Raw genomic sequence first — 18,970 nt, forward strand, 5'->3', positions numbered from 1 at the left:
AGTCAAGGGAGTTGGACGGGGTTTGAAAAATCGTGTGATTTCCCCTAAGCTTTTGGACATAGGAATGACTGTCACCTGGCAGTCAAAGCAGGACACTTTCCTGCTGAGCATCTGCTGCCAACGGGGCAAAGACACCCCTTGCCCCATGCCTTGGGTTGCAGCACCAGGCTAGCTGGGGGTTCAAATCTCCGCTGTGCCTCCCGGAAGGCGTCCAGCTGAAATCATCCAGAGTCAATGTGTGCGGCTGATGAAATTTAGGTGGCCCTTGGGAAACGGCAGGAGGGTCGCATAACACTCTCCAAAGCGAAAAGATCCCGGGAGAGTCAAAGCTGGGACCGAAGGATTTGCCTGGGGGGAAGGGAGAGGAAGAGGACTGGGAGGCTGAGGGCCCCACCAGGGGCTGCTCTTAGGTTGCGGGGCACGTGGGCTGAAGGCTGCTGGGACTTGTAGTCCCTCAAAGGAACGGTTCCCGAGACAGGCATGTGGGCGGTGGTGGGGCTGCTGGGTCTTGTAGTCCTCGAAAGCCAACATCCCCCCTGAGCAGCCCTCTGGTCACGGGGATGCTGGGTGTTGTAGTCCCCGGAAAGCTCGTCAGGCTTTCCACCACCACTGGAGCGGACTTTGAAAGGAGAGGGCGGGTACACGGGTGGATGGGGGGGTCCTCCCTCGGCCCCTTCGCGGGGCCCCTTTCCCGGGCCGGGCCGGGCCCTGCCCCTCGCAGCTGCTGCCCCCTCCCCTCCCCTCCCCGGCCCTGACAGGAGGGCAGCTGCTGCGGCTCCCGGGCTCCGGCGGCGGCGGCGGCGGCGACTGCATCTCCCGGGCTGCGCCAAGCGCCGCGTGCCAGCCGCGCCAGCCGGACGCCCCTGCCAGCCGCTGCGCAGGAGGGAGCGGGGCCGAGGCCGCAGGCAGGCAGGAAGGCAGGGGTGCCCAGCCTCGCCAGCCTCGCCAGCCCCGGAGACGAGGACGACGAGGACGGCGGCGGAGAGAGGAAGGTGAGTCGCTCGACTCCCGCCCGGCCCGTGCGCCCCGGAGGCAAGCGATGCGTAAAATGGAGAGCTGGGGGGGGACCCTCTTTCCAACCCTCCCAGCGGACCCCCGCGCGGCCTGGGGAGTGGGGGGGCGCCTCGGGGGTGTGGGGGGCAGAGGGGCGCGGGCGTGCCCCCCCTCCCCGAGCCCCCCGGTCCAGCCCCAGGGCCCGAGCGAGGCCCGCCGCAGGAGGAGGAGGAGGAGGAGGAGGAGGAGGGCGGCTATATTAGGAAAGTGACCTCCGGGGCGGCAGCGCCTCGCCTTTCGCCTTCTATAGCCGCCGCCGCAGCAGCAGCAGCGCCGGGGAGGAGTCTCGGCCGTCCTGCGCCGGCCCTCCCTCCCCGCCCTGACCCCCCCCCCACACACACACACACGGAAGGGGCTTTCTGGCTCCCCTGCCTAGCCGAAGGGACCGGTCCTCCTCTTCCTCCTCTTCCTCCCCCGCTTGCCACCGCGGAGGAGCGAGCCCTCCGTCCGCCGGCGGCCTCCTGTCTGCTGGGGGGATCCAGAGGTGCGGCTTGCCCCCCCCCGTGTTCCCACGAGCAGGTGACCACCCGTGTGCGGTTTCCGCGCTGGCCTCCAAAATAGGGGAGAGGGGCAGGTCGGGCGTGGGTGGGGGGGATGGTGGGGGTGCAGGATCCTGCCCCTGCGCGCGCGCGCGCGAACCTTTCAGCCTTCTCACCCTCAACCCTGGACTCCAGCTCCCATCGTCCCCGGACGGCGTGGCGGGGGATGATGGGGGTTGTAGTTTGTCGTAACGGGACAGCGCCGACTGGGAGGCAGCTTAAGAGGAAAGAGGCCAGGCTGAGAGGCCAGGAGTGCCGTAGCTGCCAGTCAGAGCCGGTTGTGCTGAGTGACCCGGACTAAGAATCCAAGCGGCCCAAAGAGGGAATGAGAAATGCAGCAGAAAAAAAAAGGGTTTTTATTTTTAACTCCCTCTTTCTCAGGCCTGGAAGATTTGATTTTTTAGGGGGGGGGTAGTGTCTCACTGAATGCAACCCTGGGAGGGGGGGATTTTTCACCCCCTTCCTGCCAGCCTTTGGCAACCCTCCAGGTGTGGGGATGCTGATGAAGGAGCGAAAACGAAACAAAAGAGGAGCGCCCACCCGCTGGTTCGTGGCACCCAGGCAAGCCCTCCGTGGTGTCATTCCCACAGTCTCCTCACGGAAAACGGGGGCTGTGAGAGCCAAGAGGCCGCCGTCACCCCCCCTCTTCTTGGTTCAGCTTCCACGAGGTGTGACCGTGGATGGTTTTTAGCAGACGCTCAGCCTGGGCCTTCCCAGAACCAGAACCAGGAGCAGCCTGGAGGCCGCACTGCAGGGGATACAGGAGAACGGGCTGAGGCCGAACCCGGGCAAGACAGAGGTCCTGAGGGTGGGTGGCCCCTCCATCTGCGGTTTGGGGAACTCCCTCTTTTTTGGGGGGTGGGGTGACTCTCACCAGGAAGAGTGAGGTTCGCAGCTTGGGGATCCATCTGGACCCAGGACTCACCATGGAGACCTGTGGCCCGCTCCGCACATTTCCATCTGCCCAGCTGCGTCCCTATCTTGGGATGAGAAAATACCAGCACATCTCTCCCCCATCCTGGCCGCCTTGCATTGGCTTCCTGTTCGTTTCCACATCCACTTCAAAGTGTTAATGATGACTTATAAAGCCCTAAAGTAGGGCCTTGATCCGTGGCGGAGCGCCTTTTCCCACCTAGATCTAACCGAGTCACTCGTTTTAGCCAGGAAAGACGGCTGAGGGGCCGAACGCCGAGAGAGGCCCAGAAAGAAAGAACAAGGAACCGGGCCTTCTCGGCAGTGGCCCCTTGGCTGTGGAACACCTTGCCACCAGAAATCACCCTGGCACCCTCACTGGGTGTTTTTACATTTAAAGACCTGGCTCTTCAAGCAGGCCTTCCCTCCAGTCAACACCTGATTTTCTTTATTTTTTCTCTTTAGTTTTTTTCCATCTTGATCTTCTAATTTGTTGATATAATTATGTCATTGATTTACATATACTGATGTTTTTTATTTGATTATATCTTATAATGTTTTATTCTTCTTTGTAAGCCGGCCTGAGTAGACTCTGTCTAGAGGGGCGGCGTATAAATCGAATAATAAATAAAATAAATAAATAGAGCCCCCCCCCCATGTGAAGTGGTGCAGTTTAGGCCGCGTGAGGAAATCTCAGCTGTCTTGGCCAAAGTGGAGCTGCGGAGAAACAACAACAGAGGTTGACGTTCCGAATAATCCAAAAATGTTCAGGAGTCCTCTAAATCTTTTGGGGGGGGGAAGGGAACACTTAGAAATTAAAAACCAACCAACCAACCCAGACAACGCAAGGGGAGAAAATAGTCAATTCAAGCACGTCAATAATGAGTTACAAGTCCCGCAGTGACCTGCAGCTCAGTTAATTTTGGGGTTAATGAGTGCACCCTGTCATTACATTTCAAAAGTGAAGGGGCAGGAAGGCTTTCAGTATTTATTCATTTATGGCAAAGTAACTTTTCCAATTATTTTTCTAGTTCTTTTATTTATTTTTTTATGGGGCATTTTAAAAGAGACTTCCGCATTTCATCTTCTACATCCTTTTCTTATCAAGCATGCCCCCCTGTAAGTAATTTTAAAAAATAAGAAGGAATTGTCATCATCATCGTCATCTTAGAATGGCAGAGCGGGAAGGGACCCTCTGGGTCATCCAGTCCAACCCCGGTTAAGAAGGCTCACGGGTGGTGGTGGGGAATCGAACCCCCAGCCTCTGGTTCCACAGCCAGGGGCCTCAACCACTCAGCTCTATAAGCCACTGGCTGTCATTGGGCAAGCCCAACTTACAGTCACATGAACGTCTTTTGTGATTGTTTACCAAAGGGTTCTTTTCACAGCCCACAATTTACAACCCAGGAAGTTGAGAGGGTTTTTTGTTTTGTTTTGTTTTTTGACTGCCATTCCCAGATTCCGAACAACCAGCTGGAGGATTCTGGAAGTGGTAGTTTGTTTGTTTTTTAAAAAAATCCCAGCTGGTTTCAGCCGCATGCCTGCTAATATTGCAAGTTTGCAAAATGCTTGCCCCACCCCTCAGGTAGAACAAGACGCAGGGTCTTAGGCAGGTGAATTGTCTTGGTTTTCAAGGAGGCTTGGCTTTGCTTTGCCTCTGACGGCTGATGACCCCCCTCCCTTGGCAGGGTCCGGGGATCCCCCACGAAGGGGCCGCAGCCATGAGTCGCCGGGTGGTTCGCCAGAGCAAATTCCGGCATGTCTTTGGGCAGCCGGTCAAGGCGGACCAAATGTATGAGGACATCCGGGTCTCCAAGGTGACGTGGGACAGTTCCTTCTGCGCCGTCAACCCCAAGTTCCTAGCCATCATCGTGGAGTCCGGCGGTGGAGGGGCCTTTATGGTGTTGCCCTTGATCAAGGTAAGTCCCTCTTTCGCGGTCTTTCTCCCCAGCGGGCGAAGGTTCGAAGGGCAGGGCTGGTTCTTCAGGGGGAGAACGTCTTTGGGAACGCTGAAAGCACTTTGCCATCTTTCTCCCCGTACAACAACCCTTTGAGGTAGGTTGCTGGCATTTCTCCCGAAGGCACGGGACCAGTTGGAGATCCGTGATAGAGATTGAGAAAGAGAGAAGCTCCCACTGAAGTTGAGCTGAGGAGCTTATATTTGAGCCCACTTTGTTCTTGGAAAAGTTGTGTGGTGTCAGGGGATCCTTTGAGATGCCATATAAAAAATAACCTTGCCAAGGAGTGACTGTACCCTCTGTGGCTCCAAAGCTAGAGAAGCTAGCCAGGGTGGTTTTTCTAGGGTTTGCATAGTGGAATATATTCCATTAAAAAAAAAGATACATCCCTGCTCATAGAAGCCTAGCCTGTCAAGAAGCAGACTAAACTAGCTTTCTACCTGCGGGGTGGGGGGGTTAATATAGAAATTGGTTTATTTTTGTGTGGAGGGCATATTTCTGTCACATGAGCTTCTCCTAGAATTAAAAAAAAGGTGCATCCGTAGCTTTACTCACCTCGTTCCCCAAACGATGATCTTTTAAGTACCACTGCTCCTTAATCTTGGGAGAAGCTCGGCACATTTGTAAAAATGGGGATGGACATGCGCCTTCCTTCCCTCTGGGCTGAACAGCCGTTCAATCTCTGGAACGGATGAGAAGTTTACTATGTGTAACATATTTGTGTGCTATTTAACGGATGACGGGGCAGCCACTTAGCGTAGAAAATAAGCCACACGCCACCCCCTGAAGCGGAAAGCCTCTTTCATTTTCCTTTCTGTCCTGAATTTATAAATGGTCCATCATCTACAAGGATGTGCATAGCCAAGGTGGCATCATCATACACGTGGGATAATCATCAGGCGTGCGACACCACCCAAAGATAAATGGCAACGCTAAAATGGACAACATAAGAAAAATAAGAACCATTTCACCAGCATACCAATGAACAACCGCATTATTTTGTTTAACTTAAACACACACACATATATATAACTTTTGAAGATCGGGGAAACTGTCAGCTCAAAGGAAGAAACTTTTTCAAACCTAAAACCCATCCAATTAAAAAAAAAACAACACACGTTTAAAGTGTAATTTTGGAATTAAGATTTGGGGTTATCAACCAAACAAATTTAAAGAATTAATCAGTTGCTATTAATCTGGGGCTATTTTTATCCACCTAACTAAACGCCCATAAACTAGAGCCCGTTAACTAGAATAGCTACTTAGAGCCAATAAAAAGCATTTATTGATAATCAAGTTTTCAGTCACAGGGGCGTCTTTGGGAAATGAAAGAGAGAGCAGAGAGAAGTTTAATTTCTTAATTTAAAGCTAACGCTGATTGCTAAAAGCTTCTGTGATCGTTAATATCTCCCCCAATGACTTTTTAATAAGCATAACACGCCTATGACATTAACATATCAGAATGAAAATCAGGTGTTTTTTTAAATATAGCAATGGCTTATTTTAGCTGCTTGCTTATTTTGTTTTTATTTATGGAAGTTCACACCCTGCCTTTCAACCATAAACAGGCTTGATCTTTTCCAGATTATGCGGCCAAAGTTTTTATTTATAAAATGTACTGCTGAAATCTTACATATCCTTGATTTTCTTACCCTCCCTATTTGCTTATGTTTTTTCCCTAGATTTCTCCATGTATGTGTTCAAAAGCATTCCTTACATTTTAAAAAACCTGATACATATAATATAATGTGTCATTTGTTTGGTCTTACTTATTTGTATACTTACTGTTTTTGGCTTCTAGATACTGTCTTTTCTTTCTGTTTCTATTTAAAATATTCTTACCTCGTCTTTCTCCTTGAAAAGGACCCAAAGTGGCTTGCAACGTTGGAAGTCAATATTTAATGTTGGAAACAATGACTAGACAACGATGGTTAACAACATTAAAAGACAATATTTAGAGCTAAGAGCAATGAGTATAAAAGAGCATTAAAAGGCAATATTAAAAGAGCATTAAAAGGCAATATTAAAGCTAAGAACAATAAGTATACAAATATATATATATTTAAAAATAATGTATAAAGAAATAAATAACACTGAAAAATTGAAAAAGGATTCATTGAAAGAGAAAGGAATATGATAGTGAATATTACTAATAACAGAAAAAGAAAAAGAAATCTCAGCAATCAATGAATAGTGATCGGTCAGAGAAATACACTTGTGAAGGGGGGCCAAGGCTGCTAATGTAATGTGGTTGGTGTAAATCTTGGTGGCGAATGCCTAGAAATCGAGGAACTGATGCTGGTGTATTTCTGTTGTGAGTCACACAAATATCTTAACTTGCAAAAATTCGCAGCCATAATTTACGTCAATTGTGTAACAAGGCGCGTAGTAAAGACTCACTAGGATTTGAGCAGCTGTTTACTCATCACATCTATATCATACCCTTACAAAACCCGGATCCTTTTATTAGCCTGGATCTGCTTTTGGAAGGCGATCCCTTCGGATTTCTGGGCTTACTCTGGTGCAACTCCTTTCCCCCTGGAAACGCCTTCCGGAGGGTTTCCTGGGGCCGGGGGAGCCGAAATCTGCCCCCCAGTGCACCCTGATTAAGCTCAGGCCCCAAAATGATCCTCCCAATATTTTCAACTACAACACACATCGTCCCACTCTCGTCCATGGGAGATGTAGTTCTTCCGCGGCTTGGTGCCGCTTGCTTTCTTCAGCTGCCTTCAGAGCCAGGCATGGCTCCTGGAAACGCCTGGCCGGATCCTGATCCCCCCCCCCTTCTTCCACCTATGCCAGGATCGCCCACTGTTTGGCACCCTGGCTCGGAGCAGAGAGACGGACTGCGCCAGTTGGCCGGGATCTGCTCACAATACCCCATGAGTCACAGCGGGAACAATTAAAATCCGTCAGGAGGGCGGCGGGAGGCATTAAATTTTTCCAGAGCTCAAATTTCCAGCTGGGATGTTTACTGAGCAGGGCCTTAAGCCCGTGAGAAGGGGAGGGCACCCCCCCCAGGCTGGCTCAAGGTCACGCATGATGCTCCTGGGCAAACCGTGGCTTCCTTGCGCCGCTGCATTTTGAGTCCAACGACATCCAGACCCCCCCTCCAGCTTTTATGCGCAACCTTCTTCGTGTAAAAAGGAATTACTGTATTTTCTAGTTCTGTTCTCATGTCCCTCCAAGTGTCCCTTTAAGGTTATATGACAGGCCTAGGGATGGGGGGGCGGCGGAAAGGGTCAAAAGACCCCCCTGGAATAACAGTAAGCAAAACCCTAGAAGGTAGGCAAAGCCTTTATACCTTTATTTACCCCGTTTCCCCGAAAATAAGGCAGGGTCTTATATTAATTTTTGCTCCAAAAAAACTCATTAGGGCTTATTTTCAAGGGGTGTTTTATTTTTATTTTTTAATGTACAACCATGAACGTTTATTCGAAGACAGTCATGTCCTCTTCTTCTGGTGGCTGCACAAGGGTGGAGGGCGGGGTTTCACTGAAATGGGGCTTAATTTTGGGGTAGGGCTTATATGATGAGCATCCTGCAAAATCATACTGGGGCTTAATTTCAGGTTAAGGCTTATTTTCGGGGAAACAGGGTATTAATTTGATTTAAAACTACTACCAACACCAGCATCCTTCTTCCACGGATTTCAGGGCAAGAGTCACCATTTTTCTCCATCCTCTTTTCACTCTTCACAACAGCCCTTCGAGGTAGGCTAGGCAAGGGGGGGGGAAATACCACTTTGTCTGTGGAACGAAAGCTCCAGATCTCTTTGGGCGATCCCACGCCCAAAGAAGAACCATCCGCTCTGCCTCCGGATTCCCCCGATTTGAACAGGGGTGGACTAAGTGCCCTCAGGGGATCCCACCAGGGGTCTCTGTGTGCTTTTTCTTGGCTTAGAAGGCCTCGCTCCCTCATGTGTAAATGGCACATCCAAGCAGGGAGCCTCGGGTGGATTTGGCCCTTCAAACGGACCCCTTCCGGAAAAACTCCCGTGACTTTGTCTGTGTTTACAGACCGGCCGTGTGGACAAGAATATTCCCTTGGTCGCTGGACATACGGCCCCCGTCCTGGACATCGACTGGTGTCCCCACAATGACAACGTCATCGCCAGCGCCTCTGAAGACACAACGGTCATGGTAAGCGAGGGGCCACGGCAAGTGAAGGTTCAAGCGAGTGCCCTATTAGGACATCCAGAGCTTTGGAAGCCGGTGTGTTTGGAAACCCTGTGGTTGGTTCGGTTTTCTTTTTGTTTTCTTATGTCCTCTGCCGTTCATCTCTGGACATTGGCCTGCCTTTATGACTCAATGATTTATGGTTTTCGTGTGGGTGCTTCTATTTATATTCCATGCTTTTTTATTTCTAAGGCACCCCGTGTTGCACTTTATATTTAGAGACGAAAATAAGGTGGGCGTTTCAATGTATCCGTGAGGCTACCCTCACCCACTGGGTTTCATGCCTGAGCGAGGTTTCAAACCCACAACTCCCGAATTTTAGTCAGACCGAAACCCTCCCTTGGACGGATGTCACGTGAGACAAGAGACCAGGAGCTGTGATTTAGACGCAGGAATAATAAACCGCAGATTGGTTTATTTGAATTCAATGGAAGGGGAAAAAATCCTTACAACTTCATGTCAGGGGTGGTTTCAGCTTGTTTGTTTTATTTTCCTGGGGGCCTCGAACTGCATTTCTTACCTGGCCTCTTCCCCCCCCCCGAGCCCCCCAAACTATCGTTGGGGAGGTTTCCCTTTAAATCACTGGAAAAGAACAGCCGGGCCTGTTTATAACAAAGCCGGGTCCCTCCTCCTGGAGCTGGCGGCCGCCTCCAAGGTATGATGCAGCATTTTTGGGCTAAGAATAGCCTCCACGGTGCACCACGACTCAGCACCTAAGAATAGCCGCCGTGCGCGTGCGGTGGGGGCAGATTTCTGGAGAGCCACGTTGGGGGTGAAGGGAAGAAAAGCAACCGGGGGGGGGCGGGCGGAAGCTTCCTTTTCCAAATTCTTTCCTTTCCGATGTTTTTGCACAAAGCACAAGCGAAGAAGACTCCCTACAGGAAGAAGAAAAATCTAAATGTCTTTTATAATATAGCCATCCTGGAGTGGGGGATTCTGGGGAATGTGTTCCAAAAAAGGAAACTTTTGCCAGCTCTGGTTTTAATCCTTCGTTCGTTCGCCGGCCAAGAAACAGAGGGCAGCGTATAAGATTCCCCACCAACCAACCGCCTTCCTGCTTGAGTATCAGGGAAAGCGAAGGTCAGCCCAGGACTTGGGCCAGATCGGGCCTGCAGTTTCCCCATCTGGTCGACGGAGGGTCAGTGAAGGAAGCCCTCCTTCCTTATTTTGTGTAGCCCCTGCCCTGGGTGCCCAGAAATTCCCCCACTTCCCCATGCCCCTGGCCATCCCAGTTGGTTGTGTCTCCAAGCACTGGTTCACTCTTATCTCCAATCACTGGTTCGCTCTTATCTCCGATCACTTATGAAATCTGTGGGTGTTCTTTTAACACCCCTGTGAGGTAGTTTAGGCCAAGAGAGAGAGACAGAGAAATTTGCCCACAATCCTGCTAGGTGATCTAGTCATACTAGCTGTGGCATCTGGGAATTGTTGTCCAAAATTTCCTGACTCTGACTGTGTTGCCTGCATTGGTGGAATTGCTCTCTGTCTGCACCACCACCACCAGGTATGGCAGATCCCTGACTACCTCCCCGTGCGCAACATGACGGAGCCCGTGGTCACCCTGGAAGGACATTCCAAGCGCGTGGGGATCATCACCTGGCACCCCACGGCCCGCAACATCCTACTCAGCGCAGGTAAGACCCGCAGCCCCAGATCCATGTATTTTGCTGTGTCCTGAGACCCTCAGAGCTGGTACAGTCATCTCCTGATGCTCTTATCTCCTGGTACAGTCATCTCCTATTAGGGATCGGAGATAAGACCATCGGAAGATTGTTGCAAGGAACCCTTGATTTAATATACCTTAAAATATCTTCGGAGGGATCAGGGCTCGGAGATAAGAAGATATTTTAAGGTGTCTAATGGGTTCCTTGGAACAATGTGACCTTTATCTGAGGCGCTGTTCCTCTTCCGTCTCGCAGGGTGTGACAACGTCATCATCCTCTGGAACGTGGGCACGGGCGAGGCGCTCCTGACCCTGGACGACCTTCACAGTGACCTCATCTACAACGTCTGCTGGAACCGCAACGGCAGCCTTTTCCTCACCACCTGCAAGGACAAGCGCCTTCGTGTCGTTGACCCCCGGCAGCGCCTGGTGGTCGCCGTGAGTCGACGCTCCGCCTGCGCCAGCCCCCCCCCCAAAGGCCCAGCCCTCTGGCACCCTGCTCCTCCCTTTGGAATGGTGGCATTGTGTTGGGCAGAGCTTGCAAAAGTTCCTTTTTCGGGGGTGGGGGGTTTGAGGTCTTTTTCCTGATTGGGAAACGTTCCAGGGTAGTTTCCTGGAACTTAGTTTAACTCGCCATAGGTAATCCCGGGGGTCCATCCTGGCGTTGTCAGCAGGCCAAGTCAGCTTTCCGGAGCTTGAGCGTCGTGCAACTGACCCAACTAACGGTTGCCTCCTCGTTGTGTCTGTGTTTCTGTGTGTTTCCTCCTAACCCTGCTAACTCTGGCCACCAGGAGAAATTGAAGCCGCACGAGGGATCCCGCCCCGTCCGGGCCATCTTTATGGCGGATGGCAAGGTCTTCACCACTGGTTTTAGCAAGATGAGCGAGAGGCAGCTGGCCCTGTGGGATCTGGTAGGGCTCCGGCCCTCGCACCTGGCAGAGGAGGGGTGGGGTGGGGAAAAAGGCCTGGGGTGCGTCTGTGTGCGTGTTTGCCTGTGCGTGTATCCAGAGAAGGGAGGGAGGAAGACGCAGAAGACTGAGGAGAGCAAATTCGAACCCACACCCCAGTAATGTTTGATATTATTTTTATTCCCCCCCCCCTCCATTATTGGCCTGCCAACATTTTCCTTGCATTCGCAGGTAAGATGCAAGCTTGGTCGCCTGTGGTGAGTGAGGATTGGTTTTAGGGGACCACTCAATAAGGTTTTCTAAACAGAAACAGCTCTCCTTTCCTTCCTTCCTTCCTTCCTTCCTTCCTTCCTTCCTTCCTTCCTTCCTTCCTTCCTTCCTTCCTTCCTTCCTTCCTTCCTTCCTCTGGAGACAGTTAACCCTTTCTTTCCCCTGCTGCCCCAGGAGAAATTTGCACCCCACGAAGGGATGAGGCCCATGCGCGCCGTCTTCACCCGCGATGGACTGATCTTCACCACGGGGTTCACACGCATGAGCCAGCGGGAGCTCGGCCTCTGGGATCCGGTAGTTAGGTTGCATGGCGTGGCGTGTTCTTCCGCCTTGCACCCCTTCCCTTGGGAATCACGGCATTCTCCCCAACACCTGTGTCTCCCCGGGCGGGCAGCCACACAGAGCAGAAGGGGGGGGAGGCATTCACACATACATGAAACCTAACACTGCTCATCTTGAACCTCCTTTCCCTGTATTATGAGAAATACTTAAATGTCCTGCTATAGGATGCTTTACGGTAAACCAGTTGCTTTCCCATTGCTCACTGGGAGATGTAGTTCTTCCCAAGAGCAAATTGGGTGGGATAGGATTATATTAGAACTTCGTCTCCCACCGGGCATTGCAAGGAACCCAATTTACCACATTGCACTTAATATAAGGTGCTGCTCACCTGGAGCTAATAGGGTGGTGTTAAAACTTCCCATCGTGCACTGCAGCGAGTCCAGCTTACCACATTCCTCTTAATAGAAGGATAACTAAATTGTAACTTACATGCCCCCCCCCCCCAAAAAAAAACAGTCTCTTTGGTCCTGGAGTGCTGTGGATTTGCAGTGATGGATGGATGGATGTGTGTTTAGGGGAGGGGATATCTCTCTGTATGTTTGGGGAGGGGGTGGCAATGCATGCTGGGATTGTGGTGGTCCAGAGAAGGTAAAGAACAGAGGTTTGATATTCAGAAACAGCTGGCGGGATTTATTCTTCATTCTTCCTTGCTGTGTGTACAGGGGCCAGTTGTTCTGGCTATCACCCTAACACATCGTTATCCAGCCAAACACTTTAGAGTACACTGAATAGCATTGAAGGACTTTGGAAGAGCATTTTGTAGTTTTTTTGGAAATTTATTAAACAAACATCCGACCTAAATAACGTAAACCTAACACCACAATAAAACACAATTACATGATACACCAGTGCCACCGTCTGCCCCAGGGCTAGTATTAATAATATTTTAAATTTCATTCAGTGCATTTTCTCTCCAAAACGTCATTGTTTCTTTCCTCGGAATATACCCCTTCCCTCTCCGAAATACATATTCCAAGAATACACTCCATATTTTCTTAAAACCATTATTCTTTGATAGACCCCCTTCTTATTTTCATATCACTTGTCAGTTTATCATTAATAGTCATATCCCATAGTTCTCTGTACCATTCCTCTAAATTGAGTTGGTTATCATTTTTCCAGTTTCTTGCAAAAATTAACCTTGCTGCCTTAATCATATTTACTATCAAGTCCTTATTTTCTTTCAACCATTGATCCTTCTTAACCAAATTCAATAAAACCACTGACGGGGTCATTTGAATATTTAATCCAATTATTTCCCTTATTTCTTTAAAAATGTGCTTCCATTTTCTTACTTCACATGACCACCACATATGTATATCCGTCCCCTTCTCTTTTTTACATCTCCAGCCTAGGGATGATACATTTTTATTTATTATATTCAGATTTACCGGTATTAAATACCACCTCCATATGACCTTATAACAATTTCCTTTTCTCCTTACAGACATATTCTTCCTAATTCTTTGGTCCCACATTTCATCCCATTCTTCTCCTATGACTTCTTTATCCAAATCCTATTGTGTTTTAAATCCTTGTGTATCCTGTTCGGCCTGAATTAATAATTTACATATTTGATTTGCAGTTCTTTCCGTCTTTTCCTCTAATTTCAATCTCTTTTTCAATCACCCCTTTGAATTTTGTCATTTTTTTCTACTTTCCCCTTCCTTACTATGTATTCCTTTCCCGTGTCCACCTCCAAACATTGTGTAGTTATTTCTTCGACCGCCAGCCGGTGGTGTTTAGCTCACACACACACACACACACAGAGAGAGAGAGAGAGAGAGAGAGAGAGAGAGAGAAGGGGGGGAGAGAGTTTCTCACACACACCCCGGGTCAGGGTCGGTGGATGCAAACACACACGTTGTGGTCCCACCAGGCAAAGGCGTGTGTGGTGGTGGTGGTGCTGATCCTGGCTCTGCCATCGCCCTCCTGAAAGCCTTCCTCCCTTCCTTGCAGAAGAACTTTGAGGAGCCCATCGCCCTCCAGGAGATGGACACCAGCAACGGGGTTCTCCTCCCGTTCTACGACCCTGACTCCAGCATCGTCTACCTGTGCGGAAAGGTAAACGCCAGAGCGGAGGGCGGTGGGAAGGGCAGGAGGCCACATGCAGCAGGTGCTGGGCTAGGAAGAGGCTTGTGTTCGAATGCCGTGCCTTATTATACCCTCCTCGCCTGTTTCCCATGCAGGGGGACAGTAGCATCCGATACTTCGAGATCACGGAGGAAGCTCCCTACGTCCATTACTTGAGCACCTTCAGCAGCAAGGAACCCCAGCGTGGAATGGGGTTCATGCCCAAGAGAGGACTGGACGTTTCCAAATGCGAGATTGCCAGGTCAGGCACAAACTGGAAGGGCAGGCTCTCGCCCCCCCCCAGCTCCTAGTTCGAATCCCAGGGCGGGGAGACCTCTAGAGCACGTTTCGATGACCCGAAACATGCTGAGAATTTCGGACGACAGCATCAACCCGCCTCTTCCGGCATCGCCAAGGGGCATGGGAATTGTAATGAGGAAATATAGCCGGACCCCCCTATCCACGGGATCAACAACTGCTGATTCCTCCTATCCATGGTCTGAAAATATTAAAAGAAAAATCCTAAAAATGCTGTACAGTGGTGCCTCGCATTACGAGCGCTCCATTTGACGACGAAATCGCTTTATGTTGATGTTTTTGCGATCGAAAAACGATGTTCCCTCTGGGGGAATTCCGCTTTGCGATGATTGGCAGTTTCAAAATGGCCGCCAGGTTAAAAAAATGGCCGCCTGCTGTTTTCTGGCACAGATTCCTCGCTGCATGGGCAGCGAAAATGGCCGCGCTATGGAGGATCTTCGCTGGACAGTGAGTTTGAAGCCCCTAGGAACACATTAATTGGGTTTTAATGCGTTTCTATGGGCTTTTTAAAATCGCATGATGACGTTTTCATTTCCCAGCGATTTTCGCAGAACGAATTAACGTCGTCATGCGAGGCACCACTGTATATATTTCCAAAGATGCAGTCAGCAGAACTGGCCGCTGGAGGGAGCCAGAGACCAAGCTATGTATAGTGTTTGCTATAATACACATTTTTCAGTATCCACGGCAGGGGGCTTTGAACCGATCCCCCATGGAAATGGGGGTCCTATTGTAATCATAATAAGATTGTAATTTAAGCCAGTGGAGAGGGAGGTATCAGCTGCGGGGGGTTGTCACCGAAACCCAAAGTGTCTGTCGGTGCTTGTGACCCTAATCTGCCTCCTTTTCTTTGATCCGACCCCAACAGGTTTTACAAGCTGCATGAGCGGAAATGTGAACCCATCGTCATGACTGTTCCACGAAAGGTGGGTCCTTGGGGACAAAAGGAAAGAAATTGGGGGTCCGTGGGAGAGATTCACCACTCCGACCCCCACCCCACCCCACAAGATCTGTCTCTCTTTGGTGCTCCCACTCCTTCTCCCGCGCCATACCCTTTTTCTTGCCCCACACAATTGCGTTTCCACATGGAACATTGGCATCAGAGTCCAGCCATGACAGGAGCGCCATCTGCTGGTCCTTCGGGACACTGCTGAAAAACAGCTCCCACGCCGCTTGTGCGTTGTGCAACGAACTCCAGTGCAGTCTGCGCTCTCCTGTAGACCATTATCGTCGTTGCTGGTTCTTAAGCTCCATTTGTTAAAAGCCCCTTTCGATGACTTCCATTTTTCCTTTCATAGCTTATCTTTGCTTGACCCTTTGTACGAAGGAAAACTCTCAGGGGCTAATTGCTGCCAATTAATCCTTGCATGGCTTCCTGATCGTTTGCGACTCAAGTCACTTGGCAAAAAAGAAAGAATCTAAGGGGAAGATCATTAATTAGTAGCAATTAACCCTTGGAAGCGACATTCGTTACCTTCCGCCAGCATCACTTCAATTCCCATCACTCCCATGCAAGGCAGCCAAGGACTGGCAAAAAGAAGGCTGCCATTTAAAAAAATGGTGCCAGCTGCTTCTCCATTCCCAGAATCCCCCGACAGCCCCCTAAAGGATGCTAATTCTCATCCTCTTTCCTCAAAAACTATTATTGTAGCCACAAACATAGCTGAGAAAATGAAATCATGCAGCGGATTTCAAGACGATCACTTTCAGTTGAGGTTGGGGGGGTCATTCCTTGCCCCAGCTGACCTCTTGCCCTTTCCTCCTTATCCTCCCGGCCTCGGCAGTCGGACCTTTTCCAGGACGACTTGTATCCGGACACGCCGGGCCCAGAGCCAGCCCTCGAAGCGGACGAATGGCTGTCCGGAAAGGATGCCGAGCCCATCTTAATCTCCCTCCGGGATGGCTACGTCCCCCTCAAGAACCGGGAGCTCAAGGTTACCAGAAAGAACATCCTCGACAGCAGGCCTCCAGTCGGGCCACGGCGGAGCCAATCCACTTGCGAGTCTAACTTTTCGGTGAGTTTGTGTCTCCTCATCCGATCCAGGGTGTGTGAAATGGCGTGTAGATGTGAAACTCGGGGAGGGTGCGTGGGGAGTTACGTTCTTAGTCTCGATAACTAGAAACACAGGGCCGAAACAAACATTCTAGACAGTCGCTGATTAGAAAGGAAAATGTATTAACTGTGGAGAAACATCTGAGTGCACAGTAGATGCTCTCCTCGCCTCGTGTAATAAGAAATGAGCTTGCTTTGTTTTGGGCTTCGGGACTTCAAACATGGAATTGCTCTGAAGTCCAGTTTCTTAAACAGGGAAGGCAGCCTAAGTCACGTCTCTCCAATACCACCCTATGTTCACCTCTAATTAGGGGAGATTTGTAACGTCCAGCCCTTTGTTATTAGGGATGAGATTTTTCGATTTATTGAATTAGAAATCCTAAGTCTTCCTTCTGGGAGCTCTGCCTGACAGACACTCACCTTAACATCACCTGGCAGAAAGGCCTCGACTGGAAGGCTTTGAGACCCAGCTAGGCCTCGCTCCCTTCAAGCTTCCGGTTCCTGCCCCAGGGCTGAGCTGGAAGCCTTCCTTTCTGAACAGGAATCCAGTCAGAACTAGGCCTAGCTAGGCCTCAAAGCCTTCCTGTTGAGGCCGTGTCTCCCAGGCGAGCCACATTTAGGGGTTTGCAAGCAAGGCAGAACTCCTAGAACCGAGAATTATGGGGTTTATTGTCCAAGAAATCCAGAATTCCCATCCATGCTGGTTATTATTTTAAGAAATGCGGAGCAGAGACCTTTTCCTTGTCCAAGAACAAATTTCTGCTCCACCACTGTGACATGGTATTTTGCCCCTTCAAGTGATTTTTTAAATATATATATATATATATTTTCCAGGATACCCCTAGATTTCATACACTCCTTCCTCTCTTCTTTTATTTCCAAGCACTCTGCGCTTGAGGAACTCCTGGCGGAAATCAAGTCCCTGCGGCAGACGGTTCAGGCTCACGAGAAGCGCATCTCCGACCTAGAAAACAAACTCGGCCAGTTTACGAACGGGACGGATTGACCCCCGTTCTTTCCACAGCGCCTGGGACTGAGCTTCGTCCTCGGGAGACCCGGATTTTGCCTCAGCCAGCCTTCATTTTATTTTATTGTGTCTTATTTTATTTCTGTCGACCCTTCGTCCTTTGAGGACCCCCCCCTTCCCGGCTGCTTCCCCCTCTGGCGGCTCCTGGCGGACGTTTCCAGGAAAGCAACACACACGAACCAACCTCCCCCCCCCCCCCGGCCACCTTCCCTGCACGGCTGCGTCCCTGGGACTCTAAAACAGGACCTTACGATGGGGGGGGGGGAATATGAGAGATGTCATCATTTGAGCCCTAGAGAAGAGGGGGTCGGGGGGGGAGAGAAAGGAAGAGAAAGGGGTTTCATGCTCCAGCCACTAGGGAAGACAGTCCACCCACTCAGCTGTGGGGGAATCCTAGCCGGGCAACATGATGCCCCCCCCTCTATCTCCTTCCTCCCTCCCCAAGAAATAGGGGAAACTGAAATGGGGTGCATCCATCCCACATTTTGGGGTTCAGTTTTGGGGCACAGGGGATGAGCTTTTTTGGGGGGCAGAGGAAGAAGGCAAGCTTAGGGGAGGTGTTCTTGATGGGGATACTACAAGTCCCATTATCCCCCAATCTGGCTTTTTCCAAGCTCTGGGTGGGTTGGTGGCGGGAGGAGCCGCGCCCTGCAGGCAGGGGAGGCGTTGCCAGGAGATGGAAAGGGCAGTGTGCGTGTGTGTGTGTGTGTGTGTGGGAAGTATGATGGGATGGTTCAGGGATGGTAGGTACCTTTCGCCTTCATCTCGACTTGGAACAGGCCACCCAAGCTTGCAGGGGGGAAGGGGGGCTGTGGGTCAGAGTGGGTACACGCACTCCCCCCCCATGCAAGGTTTGCACCCCAGGGAGGCGGGGGTGACGTTGGGCCATCGCTGATCAAAACATACTTGCATTAAAGAAAAATAAAATACGGAAAAGGTGGGTTAGATTTTCCTGATCTCCTTCGGTTCTGCCAATGGGCAGAAATGAATGCTATCAAGGGTAGTGCTGGGTAATGGTTAGAGTCAAATAAGGCTTCAGAAGCGGGGTGTCCAGAAAATCCGTATATCCACTGAGGAGCAGAAAATAAATAAGCGTAAATGGGAGATCTGAAATGGAAAGCAAGGCCCTAAGCACCAACTTGCAGCCAAGTTAAGGTTCTAGTCCTCATCGTTTGGGACAGGGATATGGTTTCAACCAGAACCCGGGTTCCCTCCCTGTGTTCAAGGGATGGTGAACTGAATTTAAACACACAATTTGGGCCCGAATATTGTTCAGTCTTGGCTTCCTGGCTGTTCAGACAAGGTGGTGGAGATCTGGGCTAGCGTGCGAGGTAGCTCTCTAGATTCAGAAAGGAAAAAAAATTTCTGTTGGTGGAAAGCACTTCTTTTGGCGATACGTATTATTCAGGATTTCTCAAGCAAAATTACGGGTGCTTATTTTTTACGTTTGAAATGTCATGCTTAGGATTTAGGATCTCGCAAGAAAACCTATTTGCAGTAACTACTTTTCATCAAAAATAACTAGCACTGAATTTTTGTGTGTGCTTTTAATTTCAAATAACAAAAGGCATGGTTTTGTTAAACCACCGGGTTAGATGACAGGGAAAGGAGAGGTGGAGAGGGATGCGGTGCTGAAAATCATCATCTTAGAACTGCTGAGCTGGAAGGGACCCTCT

The 18,970-nt window shown here is 50.2% G+C and overlaps 1 protein-coding gene across 5 annotated transcripts; it reads left to right on the plus strand.

Moving 5' to 3' along the window:
* The first annotated feature begins 781 nt into the window (after positions 1 to 781).
* On the plus strand, positions 782 to 18,826 carry CORO6 (coronin 6). Of its 5 annotated transcripts, none has more exons than XM_078379186.1 (11): positions 782 to 992; positions 4,193 to 4,423; positions 8,482 to 8,604; positions 10,145 to 10,274; positions 10,560 to 10,741; positions 11,095 to 11,214; positions 13,783 to 13,887; positions 14,013 to 14,158; positions 15,083 to 15,140; positions 15,999 to 16,229; positions 17,151 to 18,826. In XM_078379186.1, the coding sequence occupies exons 2-11, from the start codon at positions 4,226 to 4,228 to the stop codon at positions 17,271 to 17,273; spliced, it is 1,416 nt and encodes a 471-aa protein (XP_078235312.1). In that variant the 5' UTR covers positions 782 to 992; positions 4,193 to 4,225; the 3' UTR covers positions 17,274 to 18,826. The 5 variants fall into 5 exon arrangements, with proteins under 5 accessions (XP_078235312.1, XP_078235313.1, XP_072834756.1 ...); XM_072978655.2 differs by lacking the exon at positions 11,095 to 11,214 and adding an exon at positions 11,656 to 11,775 and having other exon boundaries at positions 784 to 992; XM_072978658.2 differs by lacking the exons at positions 782 to 992; positions 11,095 to 11,214 and adding exons at positions 1,409 to 1,572; positions 11,656 to 11,775.
* Positions 18,827 to 18,970: the final 144 nt, after the last annotated feature.

This window comes from Pogona vitticeps, chromosome 7, assembly GCF_051106095.1.
Source record: "Pogona vitticeps strain Pit_001003342236 chromosome 7, PviZW2.1, whole genome shotgun sequence".
Lineage (NCBI taxonomy): Eukaryota > Metazoa > Chordata > Lepidosauria > Squamata > Agamidae > Pogona > Pogona vitticeps.

Coding starts and splice junctions, on each gene's coding strand:
- CORO6 (XM_078379186.1), top strand. CDS start 4,226: ATGAGTCGCCGGGTGGTTCGCCAGAGCAAATTCCGGCATGTCTTTGGG. Junction 4,424..8,481: donor TGGTGTTGCCCTTGATCAAG/GTAAGTCCCTCT, acceptor CTGTGTTTACAG/ACCGGCCGTGTGGACAAGAA. Junction 13,888..14,012: donor TCGTCTACCTGTGCGGAAAG/GTAAACGCCAGA, acceptor TTTCCCATGCAG/GGGGACAGTAGCATCCGATA.